The sequence below is a fragment of the Perca fluviatilis genome, chromosome 14 (assembly GCF_010015445.1).
Source record: "Perca fluviatilis chromosome 14, GENO_Pfluv_1.0, whole genome shotgun sequence".
NCBI lineage: Eukaryota > Metazoa > Chordata > Actinopteri > Perciformes > Percidae > Perca > Perca fluviatilis.
Window position 1 is genome coordinate 25599016 of NC_053125.1, and position 18164 is coordinate 25617179.

The 18164-nt window shown below is 43.5% G+C and overlaps 2 protein-coding genes across 2 annotated transcripts in view; both read left to right on the plus strand.

Moving 5' to 3' along the window:
* The window catches only part of LOC120572171, a 284405-nt gene that overhangs the window by 85011 nt on the left and 181230 nt on the right, over positions 1–18164 (plus strand). The gene's annotated exons all lie outside the window — the stretch shown is intronic.
* Positions 1–18164, plus strand: part of wu:fy63c09 (uncharacterized protein LOC797544 homolog) — a 38384-nt gene that overhangs the window by 17621 nt on the left and 2599 nt on the right. The window contains 12 exon segments of the mRNA XM_039821323.1: positions 1760–1847; positions 3711–3846; positions 6675–6852; positions 7660–8763; positions 8766–8930; positions 13164–13235; positions 13896–14133; positions 14463–14757; positions 15144–15335; positions 15650–15707; positions 15841–16092; positions 17521–17552. Of these exon segments, the coding sequence (XP_039677257.1) occupies positions 1760–1847; positions 3711–3846; positions 6675–6852; positions 7660–8763; positions 8766–8930; positions 13164–13235; positions 13896–14133; positions 14463–14757; positions 15144–15335; positions 15650–15707; positions 15841–16092; positions 17521–17552 (2810 nt within the window).

Genomic DNA, 18164 nt, shown 5'->3' on the forward strand with positions numbered 1-18164 from the left:
AAAACAAAGGAAGGTTATTTGTGCAGCAGAGCTTTGAGGAAGTCTGAAGTCCATTCGAGTTGTGGACTGAAAGATTGGGGATTTTTAAAAATGGGAAAATGTACATTTTTGACCTTTTTCCTTTTGTTGGGTAATAAAAGCCAGCATGGCAACGACGCTGGAAACTCCCCGGACAGGATTGTTCCCACAGTCTGCTGTTAACCACTTGTTTGTCCTTTTAGATTCCCCTCGTCTATTTCTTTTATTCTCCAGTTTGACACTCAGTTATAACGGAAAAAGAACATGAATAAACTTCTTTAACGTAGATTTTCTTCAGGACTTTATTACGTGGTATCGGATCGGTGCATAAACTCCAGTACTTCCTGGTACCAGCGTGTGTCTTGACTGAGGTTTTAACCCTTGTGTTGTCTCCCCGTCGACCATGCAACTTTGTATTTTTTTGGGTCAAAATTTCAACATTTTGTTGTTGTTTCTACACTTTTCCTGACATTTTTGTCGATTTTATTCCAATTTTGGGGTCACTTTCTTTCCAATTTTTGGGGCATTTTTTTTTTTTATTATGTTTTTGTCCATTTTTTTAACATGTTTTTTTTGTCGCTTTTTCCCTCTCACCTTTTTAACAAGTTTTTGTCACTTTTGATGATGTTTTTGATGGTTTTTTAGTCACTTTTTCCAATTTTTTTCAACGTCCTTTTGTCATAGTTCTGATATGGAAATTGAAATTAAAGGAGGGTTAAATAAAGCTCTGTGGTTTTGAATGGAGTGCAGCTACACAGCATGCTTTTGTAGCGATGCACCCAACGGTAGTTCAACGTACAATTTCTTATTTTTTACCCCTTGAAACCTGATGTATGACAGCATGACATATGCTGCATATTCTTTAAGAATTGTGAACATGCTGCGTGATCCTTAAATTCAGTGAATTATTCATATGATTACAGATGTACACGGTGGTTGAAAATACTCACTTCCTGGTTTTATAGACAGATGTGTTCAGCCGTGTGACTGTCAGAGTTGCTATCTATTATATTGTCTATATCGGTGGTTCTCAAATGGGGGTACGTGACCCCCTGGGGGTACTTTGGAGGATTGCAGGGGGTGCGTAAGATTTTTTTCAAAATGTTTTTCATTTACAAGGCTGTAGTTACTTCTGCTGTCTTTTTTTACTCCAAGTTTATTGCTTTTTTTCTAAGTTTCTGTCGCTGTTTTTGAAGTTTGTTACTTTTTTTTTGAAGGTTTGTTTTTACCTATTCTTGTCTTTCTTCCTCACTTTTTTCTACTGTCTTTTTTTTTTTCTTCAAAGTTTTTGTCTTTTTTTCAAAGTATTTGTCGCTGTTTTCGAAGTTTGTCGCTTTTTGGAATTTTTTTGTCACTTTTGGCGCCCTGGTGTTGCCTTCCTTCTTTCTACTGTGTTTTTTTTTATTTATATTGCTTTTTTTTAAGTTTGTCTCTTTTCCGACCTATTCTTGCCTTCCTTCCTTCCTTCTTTCGATCGTCTTTTTCCACGTTTTTTCGCCTTTTTCTCATCAGCATTTAACTGATTTCCAGGTCCAAGGCTGTTGTTTAGTAAATCTATCGCTGACTTTGCTATATTGTTCCTCTTTATATAGACTTTTGTTTTTTTGTTTTTCACCAAAACTTATTGCCGCTGGTTAGGGGGTACATGGCTTAAAAAAAAACAGTTCAAAGGGGGAACAGTATTGAAAAAAGCTTGAGAACCAGTGGTCTGTATGAACTGTTGTTGTGTCTGTGCTGTCAGCCTCCACCAGGACAACATCTCTCTCTGAGTCGTCCAGGGAGAGAGACAGAGAGCGAGAGAGGGACAGAGAAAGAGACAGAGACCGGAGGTAAGACACATGTTTTACTAACAGTTTTATGATGCTAAACCAGTGTGCAGCAGTGCACGTACATCTTCCTGATTGTTCAAATTCGTTCTGCTCTCATCTTCCCTAAACAGGAAACTTTAAAAGGCAATGCCAAGTTATCTTTTAAACAGTAAGATTCTTTGGAAAGGAAACCGTTGGCTCTGTTGCACAATTGTATGTGGATGCTCTTTATAAACTCAGCAAAAAAAGAAACGCCCCTTTTTCAGGACACTGTATTTTAAAGATACTTTTGTGAAAATCAAACTAACTTTAGAGATCTTCATTGTGAAGGGTTTAAACAATGTTTTCCATGCTTGTTCAATGAACCATGAACAATGACAGCTTGCAGGCGGCAGGCAAGTAAGGTCACAGTTATAAGAAAATTAGGAAAGTAAGAGATCTTTCTACTGACTCTGAAAAACACCAAAATAAAGACGCCCAGGGTCCCTGCTAATGTGCGTGAACGTGCCTTAGGCATGGTGCAAGGAGGCATGAGGACAGCACATGTGGCCAGGGCAATACATTGCAATGTCCCTACTGTGAGACGCCTAATGCGTGTTTAACAGCCAAGCTGGCGCGCGCCATCGTGACGTCAAAATGACGCGCGAATCGTGCGCAAGCCAGGATTTATAGCGCCCGCGAACGAATTACCTAGCCTCTTTTTTTTTTTATTTTTTTTCTTCTTAGCGGCGCGCGACAAAGCAAAAACAGAAAGCAGGAATGAGCTCGAGGGCAGACAAAATTATATATATGTCAATGGGGCAAACGCATGCCAGGACTCTCAGAGTGACCGCAAGTCTCTCCTGTAAACTCACTGGGTTCAGATGAGTTCTTTTATGGTGAATGAAAGGCTCGATCCCACCAAGTAGCTCATCCAATCAAATCGAAGCATTGACGGCAACGCTGCTGCCAGTTCTGCCGTCGTTTACCTTTTTTCTTTCTTCTTCTGGTCCGTAGAAGGAGCAAAGTCGGTAGCCTTTCCTAATTAGCGCCACCGCTGTTCAGGAGAAGATTGCAACTACACCAGCGCGGGTAAATAAATGGGTAATAAATAGTAACGGCGATTCCATGACGTCACATTTGCGCGCGCCAGCTGGGCTGTACTTAATGCAGCTGGTGGCCGCACCAGATACTGAGGGCTCCTTTGGTTTTTACCCCCCCCCTTTGTTCAGGGACACATTATTACATTTCTGTTAGTCACATGTCTGTGAAAATTGTTCAGTTTATGTCTTAGTTGTTAAATCTTTTAATGTTCATGCAAATATTTGCACATGTTAAGTTGGCTTAAAATATAAAAGCAGTTGAAAGTGACAGGACTTTTATTTTATTTTTTTGCTGAGTATATCATTTGTCAAGTCAGGAAAGAGAGTAAGAGAGGATGTTTTTAATCAACAAGTAAGTTTGTGTTTACAGTAAATAAGCTTCATGTGTGGAGTTTTTACTGGATACACTATCGCCCGCCTCCTCTCTGTGTCACAGTCACACACATAGAAATAGAATGACCGCGCCAAACGCTTCAATGGCCTTTCTATGCATTTTATTTCTATGGTCACACACTTGGATGGTTCTTTGATCTTAAACAGCTTAACCGTTTATTCTTTAATCATTAAATAACTTGTTGCTGTGGGTTGCTTCCTTCATGTAAAGGTCACAGCTGAAGTAAGAAAACATTTAACCAGGAGTACAAAACATGCATTTACTTGTGTTTTTAGATGGATTTGGTTCCTTACATATGCTCCATTCTCAAGTAGATAGAAATAAGAAAGGTGTTTTTAACTGAATTTAAACAGAAGTTCTAATGATTTCTCTGTTAATGATCTTCTGCTTTCGGGGACCTGTTGCTAGGCGACCGGAGATCACCATCCTGTCAGCCGAGCCGCTGGCCTCCACCTCCTGGTTCCCCGGAGCTTCTGGAGGGTTCCCACCTCCCCCGCCTCCTGCAGCACAGATCTGGGGACCCACAATCCCTCCGTCCATACAGGTACCTGTCTCTCTCTCTCTCTGTTGATCTCTCTCTCTGTTGATCTCTCTGTCTCTGTCTCTCTCTCTCTCTCTCTCTCTCTCTCTCTCTCTCTCTCTCTCTGTTGATCTCTCTCTCTCTCTCTCTCTCTCTGTCTCTCTCTCTCTCTCTCTCTCTCTCTCTCTCTCTCTCTCTGTTGATCTCTCTCTCTGTTGATCTCTCTCTCTCTGTCTCTGTCTCTCTCTCTCTCTCTCTCTCTCTCTCTGTCTCTATGTCTGTCTCTTTCTCTCTCTCTCTGTCTCTATGTCTGTCTCTTTCTCTCTCTCTCTGTTTATCTCTGTCTCTCTCTCTCTCTCTGTCTCTCTGTCTCTCTGTCTGTCTCTTTCTCTCTCTCTCTGTTTATCTCTGTCTCTCTCTCTCTCTGTTTATCTCTGTCTCTCTCTCTCTCTGTCTCTCTCTCTCTGTTTATCTCTGTCTCTCTCTCTCTCTGTCTCTCTCTGTCTCTCTCTCTCTCTCTCTCTCTCTCTGTTTATCTCTGTCTCTCTGTCTCTCTGTCTGTCTCTTTCTCTCTCTCTCTGTTTATCTCTGTCTCTCTCTTTCTCTCTCTCTCTCTTTTTCTCTGTCTCTCTCTCTCTCTGTCTCTCTGTCTCTCTCTCTCTCTCTCTCTCTCTCTCTCTGTTTATCTCTGTCTCTCTCTGTCTCTCTGTCTGTCTCTTTCTCTCTCTCTCTGTTTATCTCTGTCTCTCTCTGTCTCTCTCTCTCTCTGTTTATCTCTGTCTCTCTCTCTCTCTGTCTCTCTCTCTCTCTCTCTGTTTATCTCTGTCTCTCTCTCTCTCTGTCTCTCTCTGTCTCTCTCTCTCTCTCTCTCTCTCTCTCTCTCTCTGTCTCTCTGTCTTGTCTCTCTTCTCTCTCTCTCTGTTTATCTCTGTCTCTCTGTCTCTCTCTCTCTCTGTTTTCTCTGTCTCTCTCTCTCTCTCTGTCTCTCTCTCTCTCTCTTTCTCTCTCTCTCTCTCTCTGTCTCTCTCTGTCTCTCTTTCTCTCTCTCTCTCTCTCTCTCTCTCTCTCTCTCTCTATCTCGGTCTCTGTTGACGTTTGGGTCCAAATTTGGCACAAACTCAAAGACCAACTAATTAGATTTTGGATGTCAAAGGTCACCGTTAACTCACAAAATGCGTTTTGGGCCATTTCTCAAGAGTTCCTACTAGGGTTGCAGAATATTGACAAAATGTGATACTGCGATATTGATTATGAATATTACGATAGATATTCTATATTTTTAAACATATGTAAAATGACAAAAGTTACGTTACGTACATGTTTTACTGGTTGGACAGTATAAAATATATATATATATAACATAAACGGGACATGTTTTACTGTTTGGACAGCATAAAATGTATAAATAAAGAGAACAGGACACAACTTTTCTTTCTCTTCTCTGATTCGTTACGTTTTTTCCTCTATCTCTTCACTTACACTGTCACTCTGTACAAACATGCACACACGTGGTACGCTCCGTAGGGTTGGTCACGCCGACGTGCACTAACACGTGCAGGTGGCCCGGTAACTGGCCAATGAAACGTGTTTATCATTACAGCGTTTCAAGCTCTAAATCAAACACAGCTCAGCCACACAGCCGAGGGACGGGACGCAGCGCTCCACAAAATAAACTAAATATCGCACACTTATCGCGACACTTTTGATATAATATTGTCGCAACGTGATCTCACGATAACGATATTGAGTCGATATATCATGCACCCCTAGTTCCTACGCTAATTATGACAACAATTCATGCAAATGTCTAATAAATAAATTCATAAAAATGATTAAATACAGACATTTTATATCCCAAAAGGTCAACGGTCAACTTCTCTGTGACAGCATAATGTTCTTCAAAAAACACCACCTTTCTTGCCGTAACTCAGAACACAAAAAAACAAACAACTGGTGTTTGTTTAGATCTTCTGTGCTGCCAGGTTGAAGATACCACGTTTCGCCAAAAAATACACTTAATGCTTGTGTTGTCTTCCTGTCGACCTGCAACTTTTAGCAATCTTTTTCTTTTTGCATGTTTGACGTTTTTGTTGGGGTTTTCCCCCACATGTTTATAGCTTTTTTTCAACATTTTGTCTCCCCTTTTTTCAACTTTTTTTTTTTTTTTTTTTCTTTTCAAATGCTATAAAATTGAATAAAACATGCAAATTCAATGAAAGTAGTGAACCGATCATTTATTTTACATGTGAAGAGTAAATGGTTGTAAGCAAGGCAGCATTATTTATATAGCACATTTCAGCCACAGGGCAATTCAAAGTGCTTTACATAAAAACGATTAAAATACAAGAATAAAAGTTACAGTGCAGTATAAGAAATGAAACATTAAAGAGCAGTTAAAATCAGTTAAAAATATAAAAGCAGATAAAATACAAGATCTTATGGTGCACCCGTAATCCTTGCCGTTCCCAGAACGGGCCGGTCCCACCGGTCTTACTTTCAATTTTTCTTTATATGCTTATATCGATTTTCATACAGTTTCAACAATGCAACTTAATAGAAATGAATAATTATTTAAAGAAAGGCTACATCAAGGGGAACCATCCACGTTATTTTTTTTTGAAAGAAATCCAAATGTATGATATAGAAACTTTTATTAAATGGGTCAAATTTGACCCGAGCACACTAGGAGGGTTAATGCGTTTTAGTTTTTTTTTTTTTTATAGCTTCAAAGTCTTCTCTACAGATATTAGATGAGCCTGGACACACATGGATGTAAGCTGCAGCTGCACTGGTTGGCGGAGGGATACGGCCGCGAGGCGCTAATTCTACTTTGTCGTGTTTCTCCTCCTCAGCCTCCGCCGTCCTATGAGGAGGTGATCAAGGAGAAGACTCAGGAGCAGGTCCTCCCTCCTCCTCCTCCTGCTCCTCCTCCTCCTTCTTCCTCATCACGTCCATCTACTACGATAACCATCGCCACGCAGACTGACCCGGGATCTGACCCTGAACCCCCAAACTTCCAGGACTCTCAGGGTGAGAGGATGCTCATTTGTGTGTTTTTTTTTTTTTTTTTTTTTTTGCCCATGCACATTATTTTGTTAATAATATGGCTGTCAATTGATTTTTCAATTGCAATTAATCGCATCAGTGTCCTAGTTAATTTGGGATTAATCGGGGGCCCAGATAGCTCAGTTGGTAGAGCGGGCGCATGTATATAGAGGTTTACTCCTCGACTCTGACCTGCTTTGACCTGATTTGCTACCTGTCATTCCCCCCCTCTCTCTCCCCTTTCATGTCTTCAGCTGTCCTGTCAAAATAAAGGTCTAAAATGGCCTTAATCTTAAGAAAAAGAAAAAAACTTGGGATTAATCGCACATTTTGTATCTGCTCTAAACGGGGGTATTTTCCCAGTTTTTAACGCTCAAGACTGTAGGTACTCCAGTGGTAACTAAGTTCACATCGACAGTACATGCAAATAACTTCGGTCTTGTGGAGAGAAACATCTGGAAGGGCTTGGAAAACTCAACTTGCCATTTAAAAAATAAAATAAATAAAATTCTTTTCCATTTCTGCTCATGAGGTGAGTTCCTGCTAGCCGTCCTCTCTCGTTTCGCCATCTCGTCTGAGTCTCCGTCGCGGGAGAAAGTCGCAGAGTTGTCAACACTGTCCACAACGTCACTGCCGTGTCGCTTCCTGATTTCCCAAACTACGTATCCAAATCCCAGAACGTGCGTGCGTTAGTCGCACGTTAAAAACACGAGTGGCGTTAAAAGGAATTTGCTTTAACTCGTTATTATCGTTATTTATTTAAAATGTGTGTGTGTGTGTGTTTGTGTGCAGAAAGAAGACCAGTGAGACCACTACGGCCGCCTCTCCCTTACCCTCCCAAATCGTCTGACGTCAACGACATCATCACCGTCGCCGACATCATCACCGTCGCCGCCAGCCAATCAACACTCCCCTCCGTTGACGGTGACAGCGTGGTACCAAACGCACACCTGGTCCCACACAACTCCGCTCACACACAGTGCCGTGACCTCTTCGCTGAACTTTGCTCACCTTTGACCTCCACCTCTGGCGCTCAAACTGACCAATGGGATCAGTCGTCTGCTGCCGTTGACGCGGCCTCTCTTCCGACCGCTTCCGCTCACGTCCCGTTGGAGCGTCCCAGGCCACGCCCCCGCCCGCGCACCAGGTTCAGCGCGCCGGTCGGCAGCGAGGTCAAAGTTCAGACTTTGGTGAAACTGCGAGAGGACGGATTGGCCACGCTAGCGGCCCGCGCGGGAACGGACGCCGCTAACCAGGACGTGAGTCAGGGCAAGTACCTCCGGGAGCTGCTCCAGGCCTTCAGCGCGGACGACTGGGGCTTCCCAGACCGCCGCAGCGACAGCAGCGAGCACAGCCAATCGGAGAGCGGGGAGGAAGACGAGGGGGAGGAAGACGAGGGTGAGGAGGACATGGCGACTCTGAAGGCGAGGATACAAGCCTTCGAGCAGCAGCAGCAGCAGCAGGTGGCGGATGGGAGCTGTGCAGACGGTAACAACAGAGACTTTGAGGTCGCAAAGAGACCCGAACCCCGGCCACGCCCTCGTCTCCAGGGGCAACCGGCCAAATCCGTCCCTCCCACTGTTGCCCCGAAACCCAAAAACCTCTCTCACGCACCCAAACCATCCAGCAAAGTCTTCTGGGAGGATGGCGGTTCGACAGCAGACTCGGGTTGCACCGAGACAGACAGAGCTTCTCGCGCCCTGAAGTCCGCTCCAGCTTTGGTACCCGAACCCTGCACTGAAAAACCCTCCGTATCCCCAAAACCACAGCCTGCCGCTACAGAAACCCTCTCGTCTGGGACCCCCGTCCCGGCCCCGAGGCCTCCTCTGCCCAAACTCGCCCCCTCCGTCGGTGAGACTCCTTCCTCGGCCGACCCCAAAGCTCCGCCCAGACCTGCGGTGCCCCCAGGACCAGCCTGGGAGCGCAGCACCAGGACAAGATCACGCCCGCTGGGCTCGTCACCCCAACTCTGCCCCCGAGACCCCCTGTGGAGGTGGGAAGTGGAGCGCCGACGGAGACTCGGGCCGGAAGTGACGAGACGCAGGACGCCGCGAACCAAACTGGTGAGCGTTGTTGTTGTTGTTGTTGTTGTTGTTTTTTTTGTGTCGGCCGTCCGAGATCTTTCCCGACTACTTCAGGGAGCCAGTAGGACCTGCGAAATCAAATGTCGTTTCAAGTCCGAGAGTGGCTGGGAAGTGGGTCTCCATCTCAAAGGGATAAAGGAGTTAGGGCTGTGCAGTTAATCCAAATTTAATCGTGATCACAAAAACAGAATAATTAAGAAAAACAATTATTTAGCTCATTACGTTTTGCAAGTAAACTCTTATTTTTTCCCTTGTGTTCTGAATGAAAAAATAAAGTTTCAATAAGAAATAGGGAAAGTGTTAAGGCAGATTTCACAGTTGTGTTTTTTTTACTGTTGATTTATTTTAACATTTTCCACTGTTTTTAAGTTCAATAGTTGCAACATCTTTCCAGAAGTCAACGAGTAATCGTGTTAAATGATCGTGATTTCAATATTGACCGAAATAATTGTGATTATATTTTTTTTTCCCAAACTCGAGCAGCCCTAAAAGGAGTCCTCCATTATCTTCTCTTACAACGTAATATTCTGATACTGTTGTGACAAAGCCGCAGAGCGATGGAGCTGAAAAGATGAATCAATTAGTCGATCGACAGTTAATTAATCAGCAACCATGTTGATAATTAATTAATTAATTAATTAATTAATTAATCGTTTTGTATCCAAAGAAATCCTTAGTTCAAGCTTCTAAATAAGATTTCTTTCTGTGACTTATGTGATAGTAAATCAATACTTTTTTGGCGTTTGGGCCAAACAAACTATTTGGCGACACTAGCTCGGCCTTTAGGGCATTCAGATGCTTTCGCTCTTTTTTGACATTTTGTAGAGCAAACGATTGACAGAGAAAGTAATCTATAATAAAAAATTCTCAATTGCAGCCTCAGATATTAGTTTAGAGTTTTTGTCCAGGCAACTGCAAAAGTAAAATTCCTATTAAAGTTAACTTTTTGTGAGCAACTTCCGCAACTTCATTTCTTGCTATGAACTTAATTCGTTCTATAAATATACTCAACGTCAAGAAAAATAAAATAAAATAGCAGTAATAGTTTGAAAAACTGACAAAAGCAGAATCATGCTTTGGGTTTAAATAAAACAGAGTGAGATAATACAGATGTTTAAACCATAGCAATGAGCAGCGAGATAGAGAATCTGACTCACGGGGACAGCGTCTCGAGGTGGTGACCATCAGCACGCCCAGTGCACGGTTGAGATGAGCGTAGCGATCGCAGCAAGTTTTATCCGAATTAGAAAGTATTCCTTCATTGAAAGAAGAGCAAAAAAAAACGGCACTGGAGGCTTTTCTCGGAGGAAAAGATGTTTCTGCTCTTCTCCCGACTGGTTTCGGCAAGAGTTTGATCTGATTGGTTGATTTGGCCCGTCTATCACCAACTATAGGTGGTGATAGACAGATGGTTTATCCAATCAGCTAACCAGGATTTTCGACCCTTCCCAAAAGTTCTCCAACAGAAAGTTCCCAGATAGATAATGCCGAGCAGTGTTTCCTTTAGGATTTTTTTTTTTGTTAACAGTGGGGGCAGGTCCGAACACCCCCACCTTTTTCCTGCCGAGTGACCGTGCTATTCTCCGACATGCACTCTAACAATGCAGCCCTATTTCTGATACCGTGGGGGGCAGAAATGCTGCCGTGGGGGGCCGCCACGGTCAAATCAACATAGAGGAAACACTGCCGAGCAAATGCGAAGCGATCCATCTGGCGGAGTCGGGTTAGGAAAGTGGAGGTTTAACCAAAAAATACCACAAAAAAGTTTCTGATCCTTTTTGTTTTGCTGAATGTTGATTTTTAGTCTGGAAGGCCGGTGCTGCTCTGTGTGGCTAGAGCTTATTTTTATTTGCAATTTTGGGGGGAATTTTTAATGGTATTACAAACACCGAGTGGGAACTTTCGAATGTAATTGTGGCAGTAATCTGGAAAAACAGCTACGACTTTCTGACGACCTCATCCTAAATCTTCTTAAAGTTCATCATACTTGAGGTGAGACATTTTGAGTGTCCTGAGTTACCACTAAAGGGCATTTTAGACTTCTGGACTCTTCAATAAAACAGTAATTCTCCATCAGAGTAGTCAGTGCGTTGTGTTTATTTCTTCATTCTGTCCATTTGAAGCCAAAATCACTTCAACTAAGTACGATTTCACAATGTTTTCCATTGCTCCCCGCTTTCCATTCGTCTTTTACTGCCAACAGATGTTTGTTTTTTGTGTGTTTTATTTTCCACATTCAAAACGTTTGGCTGATGTCGTAAGAGTGACTCAGCAAATTAGCAGGTGGAGGTTTTACACTGACTCATTGACTTCATTTTAGTGGGAGCAGGACCTACAACCTTTAATTTACAAGACCGTGAGGCTCCAGATCTGAAGAGAAACCATCAAATTCCAGCTTCTCAAATGTGTACATTTGTTTTTCTTCGCTCTTGCAGTAAAACACTGAAATGTTTTATCTTTTATCCACTTTCAAGGTTCAGTCAAGTGTTTTAACAACAACACAGAAGACGTTATTAGCCCCTAATGTGGTCAGCCGTGCAAGTGCAAGTCAATATTTAGGCTTTAAAGTTCAGTGCAGAGACTGTCCGTGCTTTTAGTGTTTTATTAGATAACTGGTTGATACAATGCATTTAGTTCACATGCAGACGTAATCGGTGTCTGTCATGTTGGACCAGGCAGAAAAGGAAGAGTCACTTCCTCCGTCAGCGTCTCTTCACTTCTCAGTGTCTCTTTCCTTTTCTCCCAGTGTGAGCGGAGATCTTTGCTTGTTGTTGTTTAGTCTGAGATTACAAAGAAACTCTGTTCAGCACTCAATACGGAGGCAATCAGAAACACTGGCGTCACAGTGAATCCCACGGAGAGGGGGAGAGGTGGGGAGAGAGAGGGAGGGAGAGAGAGAGAGAGGGAGAGGGAGAGGGAGAGAGCGAGAGTGGGAGGCGGAGGGAGACAGAGAGAGAGGGGGGGAGGGAGAGACGGAGAGAAAGGGAGTGGGAGGCGGAGGGAGATGGGGAGAGAGAGGAGATGGAGAGCGAGAGATGGGGGGGAGAGAGAGTGGGAGGCGGAGGGAGACGGGGAGAGAGGGAGGGGGGGAGGGAGATGAGGAGGAGAGGGAGAGAGAGAGAGAGAGATGGGGAGAGAGAGAGGGAGATGAAAGGGAGGGGGAGAGGGCGAGGGAGTGAGAGAGAGAATTTCAAATGTCAGCATCAACGCTGAATCTGTGTGGCTGACTCCAGCACTCCTTTATGTATTCAAACACTTGAAACTTTGTTCAAATATTGAACTAGTCTCGCTCTAAAAAATTCAATTAAAAAAATAGAACAAAACCTTGCCTGATTCCCCAAAAGTTTGCCTTATAAACGGACTCCAATGCCATTTTGTTTTCACTCTATTGTTCACTTTTATCATCCCTTCTTTACTCGTTGAATAGCTGAACAAGGCTAATAACTATGTGCAAATGTTAAAAACAGAATTTTACTGCTGCAAAATATACAATGACATGCTGTAATTCATGCCCACAATTGATGGTGATTGCATCTTAATTGATGGCCAGAACTGATTTAGAAGAACACGATTAGTTTATCCACCATTAGAGAAATACAAGCTTTGCTCTTATTTTCTTTGACGTGTTACTCATCACACTTAAGTTTCAAGTGAAATCAAAGGGCCACTAAATAAATCTGACCCCAGTATGTCCGTATGACATCAAAGTGTACTTTTCCATTGTTCTATATCGATGGTACTGTCCCAGTAAGTAAATGAACATAGTCACTACGAAGCCTGCCAGTGGTGATACCTGACCGAGTACTCAGCGCTGTCAACCGCTGCAGCTGCTTTGCAAATAAGTCTGAAGTTCAGTCAATGGCTCTTAGCTAAACAGAGCTTATCGGCGCCAGTTACACACTCCGCTTATCTGGTAGATAAGCTGTGTAAGCGGAAAGCCGCACGCTTCCTCCAAAACCTCATGTAAATGTTTGTGAACTTCTGCACGTGTGCGGAAAACAGACGAGCGAGAGTTCGCCAGCTGATTGAGACTGAGTTTTAGATTAGATTCAACTTTGTTGTCATTGTGCAGAGTGCGAGTACAAAGACGACGAAATGCAGTTTGCGTCCAACCTGAAGTGCGAAATGTATTCAATGTTTTTACTGTCCCCACGTTTTGTTATTCAGTCTAAATTCACACTCACTTATTTTTTTTATTTTTATTTTTTTCAGTGAAAATAAGAAGTGGTCGTCCAGGCGTCCCGACCAAACCAGCAGCACTGACATCACCACGCAGAGCCAGCGGTAAGAGTGTGTGCGTGCACGTGTGTGTGTGTGCTTTTGTGCACACTAAGCTGGATGAAGCTGAAGTACAATGGAGTGTTTGAAAGCTCGGAGACATAAATCTTGCTAGTTATATTATGCTGTGTGTGTGTGTGTGTGTGTGTGTGTGTGTGTGTGTGTGTGTGTGTGTGTGTGTGTGTGTGTGTGTGTGTGTGTGTGTGTGTGTGTGTGTGTGTGTGTGTGTGTGTGTGTGTGTGTGTGTGTGTGTGTGTGTGTGTGTGTGTGTGTGTGTGTGAAAGAAAGAGAGTCCAATCCAAACCTTGTGAAAGAAAAATGCAGTGATTGTGCGAGTAGAAAATAAGCGCCCACTATTGTTAGTGCTGTGTAAAAGCCAGCTGTACTGTACGCTGTGTAGACACAATTGTGTGTGTGTGTTCAGCCAAGCCATGTGATTGTTCAACTTGACAGAGAATTCCCATCATGCAACACGAGGGGCTGAATGTGGCCGTTTTTGCTTTGTATTTTATTCTTTTAGACGTCTCCTAACTTTGTCTCCATTTTCAGCATTTCTGTTACCTTGGTAACCACCGCTTTTAAATCGTCCCTAACTGTTAAAGTTGTCACTTTAGCATCTAATATCAACAATGAGTGGTAACCTTGACATCTGCTCTCCACCTCCAGCTCCAAATCTGGCCCCCAAACCCACCGGAGTCTCGCCTCCAGATTCAAACCCAGTCCCACCCAAACCTGCAGCTGCTGCCCCGGCCACGGCCCCCAGACCTTCAGGACCGGCCCTGGTTCAGACCCCGGGCCTCAAACCGCCGGCTCCGGCCCTGAGGAAAGGCCCCGTGATTCCCACCAAACCAGAAACCAGCAGCGCTGCGAACCCAAACTCCTCAGATCCTCCTCTCCCTCCGCGGTGAGGAAGAGATTTGTAATTCTTCAGGAGGGGAATACACCTTCAAACATGACTTCACTGTCCCATAAAAGTAGAAAATATCAGTTTTAATAAGTGAGATTGTGATTGTTTTCTTTCCCAGTTAGCTGCTTTGTAGATCTGGTCTGATTTTTCTTTCATCGTCTTCTTTCATTATGCAGCATTATCAACATGTCGGAACTCCCTTTATCGTGTGTTTAGCGTTTTTAGCGTCTACCATCATCTATCCCCACAAACTGTTGTTCGGTTCCATTTGAAGAGCAGCTTCTCTTCCTTTGTTGCCATAAATCAGTCTCCCTCTTTCTCTCCAGGCCGTCAAGTGTGAAGCTCCTCCCCCTTCGTCCTCCACCAATCAAATCCACCCCTGGGCGACCGCCGCCTCCAGCCGTCGGCTCAACTTCCTCAGCCAAACAGACGGCCCCTCCGCCGTCCAAAACTGGTCCCGCCCCCTCCGTTTACCCGGCCAGCCAGTCTTCGTCTTCACAAACCACTTCGTCCTCTTCTTCTGTGTCAGCCAATCAGGTGCAGCCGCAAAGGGCATCAAAGAGGGGACCACCTCTGCCCCCGCGCCCTAAACCTGGACACCCTCTCTTCAACAGCTACGTGGTATGACACACGCACACACACACACACACACACACACACACACACACACACACAGACACAGACACAGACAATAAAGAAATAAAGGCTTTCTGATTTCTGATTCAGACAGGCACACACACACAGACACGCACACAGACGGATGCACACAGACACGCACACAGACGGATGCACACAGACACACGCGCACATACACAGACAATAAAGAAATAAAAACTTTCTGATTCAGACAGACACGCACACAGACGGACGCACACACAGACAGACACACAGACAGACAGACAGACAGACACACAGACGGATGCACACAGACACACACACTCACACACACACACACTACTGTCATAGATTTGATTTCCAAGGTCTTCATTTTCTTAATTTTGTCTCAGAAACAGGAAGTCCTGATCGTCCTGGATGACCCGAGCCCCTCCGAGCCCCTGCCAGGTGAAGGGAGGAGTCAAACGGCCGTCATCAACCCGTCACAGTGTCTCCTGGACCTGGACATCCAACCAGAACCTGCTCCAGATCAGGACAACCAATCAAAATCTGCCTTGGAGGGCCTCAGCCTATCGGACTCCCAGGTATTAGAACAGTTAGTTAAACCCTACTCTTTAAAGCAATTCAGAAGTAGTTCTGACAGATAAGTTAATAAATATAATAAAATACACCCATACCATATTACATAATAATTGAAGTGCAAAAAAAGAAGAGCAGCGGCAACACGTTGAGTTTTTTATAATAAAAACAAGTGTTTTTTTTTTTTATTGAAACTTACTTTAAATGTAAAACTACTACCTTTTTAACTGCTCTACATGTGTTTCCCACAACATAATACGTTGACCTAAAAGGTAAGACATAAGTTAACTTTATTTTATTTTCTTTTTTTGTCGTGTAGTCTATTCTGCCTGTGCAGCCCACTGAGCATAAAGAACAGCCCGACTCTCCTCCCGTCAGGTCAGACACACGACTCACAGATACACACCAGACATGTAACTGTACAGGAACTATTTCTAGAAGACTAGATTTAATTTTGAGTATATCCCTTGGTGGGTGTGTGTGTGTGTGTGTGTGTGTGTGCGTGTGTGCGCGGTCCTCGGTGCGTTGCCTTGTTTGACTACGAGGGAGAGGATGACGACGAGCTCACCTTCTCCCAGGGTGATGTCATCGCCCTGCTGGAAATCATTGGACAAGAGTGGGGGCGGGGCCAGATCCATGGGCGAATTGGAATATTCCCCCTGAACTTCGCCGAGGTGGTGGAGCCGCCCCGGCAGCCGCCGCTGTCACCAGGGGAAACGGGAAAACCAACGACAACAGAGACCACAGCGACAAAAAGAACAGGTGAGCCGAAAAGTCCTTCAACTGTAAATAAAAAAACTGTTGAACTGCAGTCTTTTGGAATAGCTCAGTGTCCTCCTAAATACACTGGCACAGTTGGTCTTTATATGTAAGCAGGCATCTTAACCACGGCTGCCTCTCATAACCCTTAAATTGCCTCCTTGACTCCTCCACTTGCCTCCCTTCCTCGCGTCTTAGTCCCTCCCACCGAGGAGGCACGGGAGAGACGTGAGGAAATCGTGGGAGGAGGCAAGGAGGTCATTTGTTTTAGAGAGATGAGATGTCCTTTCCTCCGGAGAGTCACATGAATACGTCAGCTGTTTCGGCAGAGTTAGATACTCCTTCAGCTGCAGGGCTTCTGGGAAGGCTGCTCTCGTGTATCCTCGCCTATAGCTCTTCGATTTTTTAAAATTATTTTATTAACCTTTATTTAACCAGGAGAAATCCCATTGAGATTCAGAATCTCTTTTTCACTGGAGTCCTGGCCAAGACAGCAGTACAAAAGTTCCAAATTTAAAATGTACAGCAAAAACAGACAACATAAAACAGACAAAAAAAAAACTTGGCAAATTAACATCCTCTTTACATAATCACCAGCAGCGCATGTGCATTTAGTACTCAAATAATCCTTTTATCCTAATTTTAAACTGTATCAATGTTGGTAGGTAGTCTAATTTAAGATGATTCTGCAGTTTATACCAGGATGAGGGTGCAAAAATTAAAATTTAAAGGCACTTTCACCGAAAACAGAAATATCATACATGGTTTGCCGTTATGATCGAAGATTACATTTCCCGGTAGTGACTTTAGGAGTCAGGAGAGAACCTAAGTAAGGAGGCAGTTTACACAGTATGGCCTTAAAAAGAAAAATATACCAATGCTCCAACCTGCGATTGTGCAAAGAAGGCCGACCAACGCTCTCATACAGGCTACAGTGATGAGTACGAAAACTAGAGTTGGTTACAAATCTTAGTGCTGCATGGTATACGGAGTCCAGCATTTTCAGAGGAGATTGATATCACCATAATCGATGCTCGCTCCACGGTCCTTGTGGCAGAAGTAAGAGCTCTGAGATGGCCTTCCTTCGCGGAGGGACAGAACAACTTCCGGTTCAGCCGAGGACCGAGGAGTCGAGGAGCTATCAGATAGCATCTCATGTCCCTTATTTGATTGCTCCTCCGAGGTAGCTGTAGAATGTCGTACATATTTCAGTTTAAATCGATCTAAAATAAAAACCACAACAGCTAGAGCATTCTTTTGCAGCAGCAGAAAGCTAAAGCTTCTGTCTTTCGCGTCATTACGTTGCACGCTTGTGATGACGCTATCACGTTATGTGACCGCGTGACACCATTTCTATTGCAGGTGAAACTAACAAACATTGTGATTTCTTTAGAATTGAATGTAATGGTGGTTTTGTTTTGTCTACTACAGCACCAAAGACCTCACAGGGCCCCGACTCAGAGGTGAGTGTGTGCATGAGTGAGCGTGTGGGAGTGCGTGTGGGCCAGGGGTTGTATTGTAAGTGTTGAAGTAAGAAAGCTCCCTCATTTTTCAAGTTATTTTAATTAAAGATAAACAAGAGAAAGGGGTCACTCATGCTTTAAATATTGCACTAAAATCAATCATGTTCCATTTTTATACTATGTAGTGCGTTCTGTTAATGCAGGGTTTCCGAGGGGCCTTAAAAAGTCTAAAATTTCAAAATCTAAATGTTAGGCCTTAAAAAGTCTTAAATTCGCTGAAGTTATTATTATTATGTTCTAGGTCTTTATTAATTTTCCATAGGTCTTAATTTTCCAGCCAATTACAGCCAATCTAGACACCAGTCCTATAATGCCGATGAGGAAACCGGGAAATTGTTTCAGACAATGTTTTCCCGGACATGACATCTGACTTATTTTATTTTTTTACGTTGTGATACAGGTCTTAAATTTCATCCATAAAGGTCTTAAAAAGTCTTAAATTTGACTTTGTGAAACCTGCCGAAACACTGTTTTTTGTTGTTGTTGTTGTTGTTAATATTCAGATATTCACATTTTTCTTGTATAAAATGTACAAATTGGTCTATTAATTGT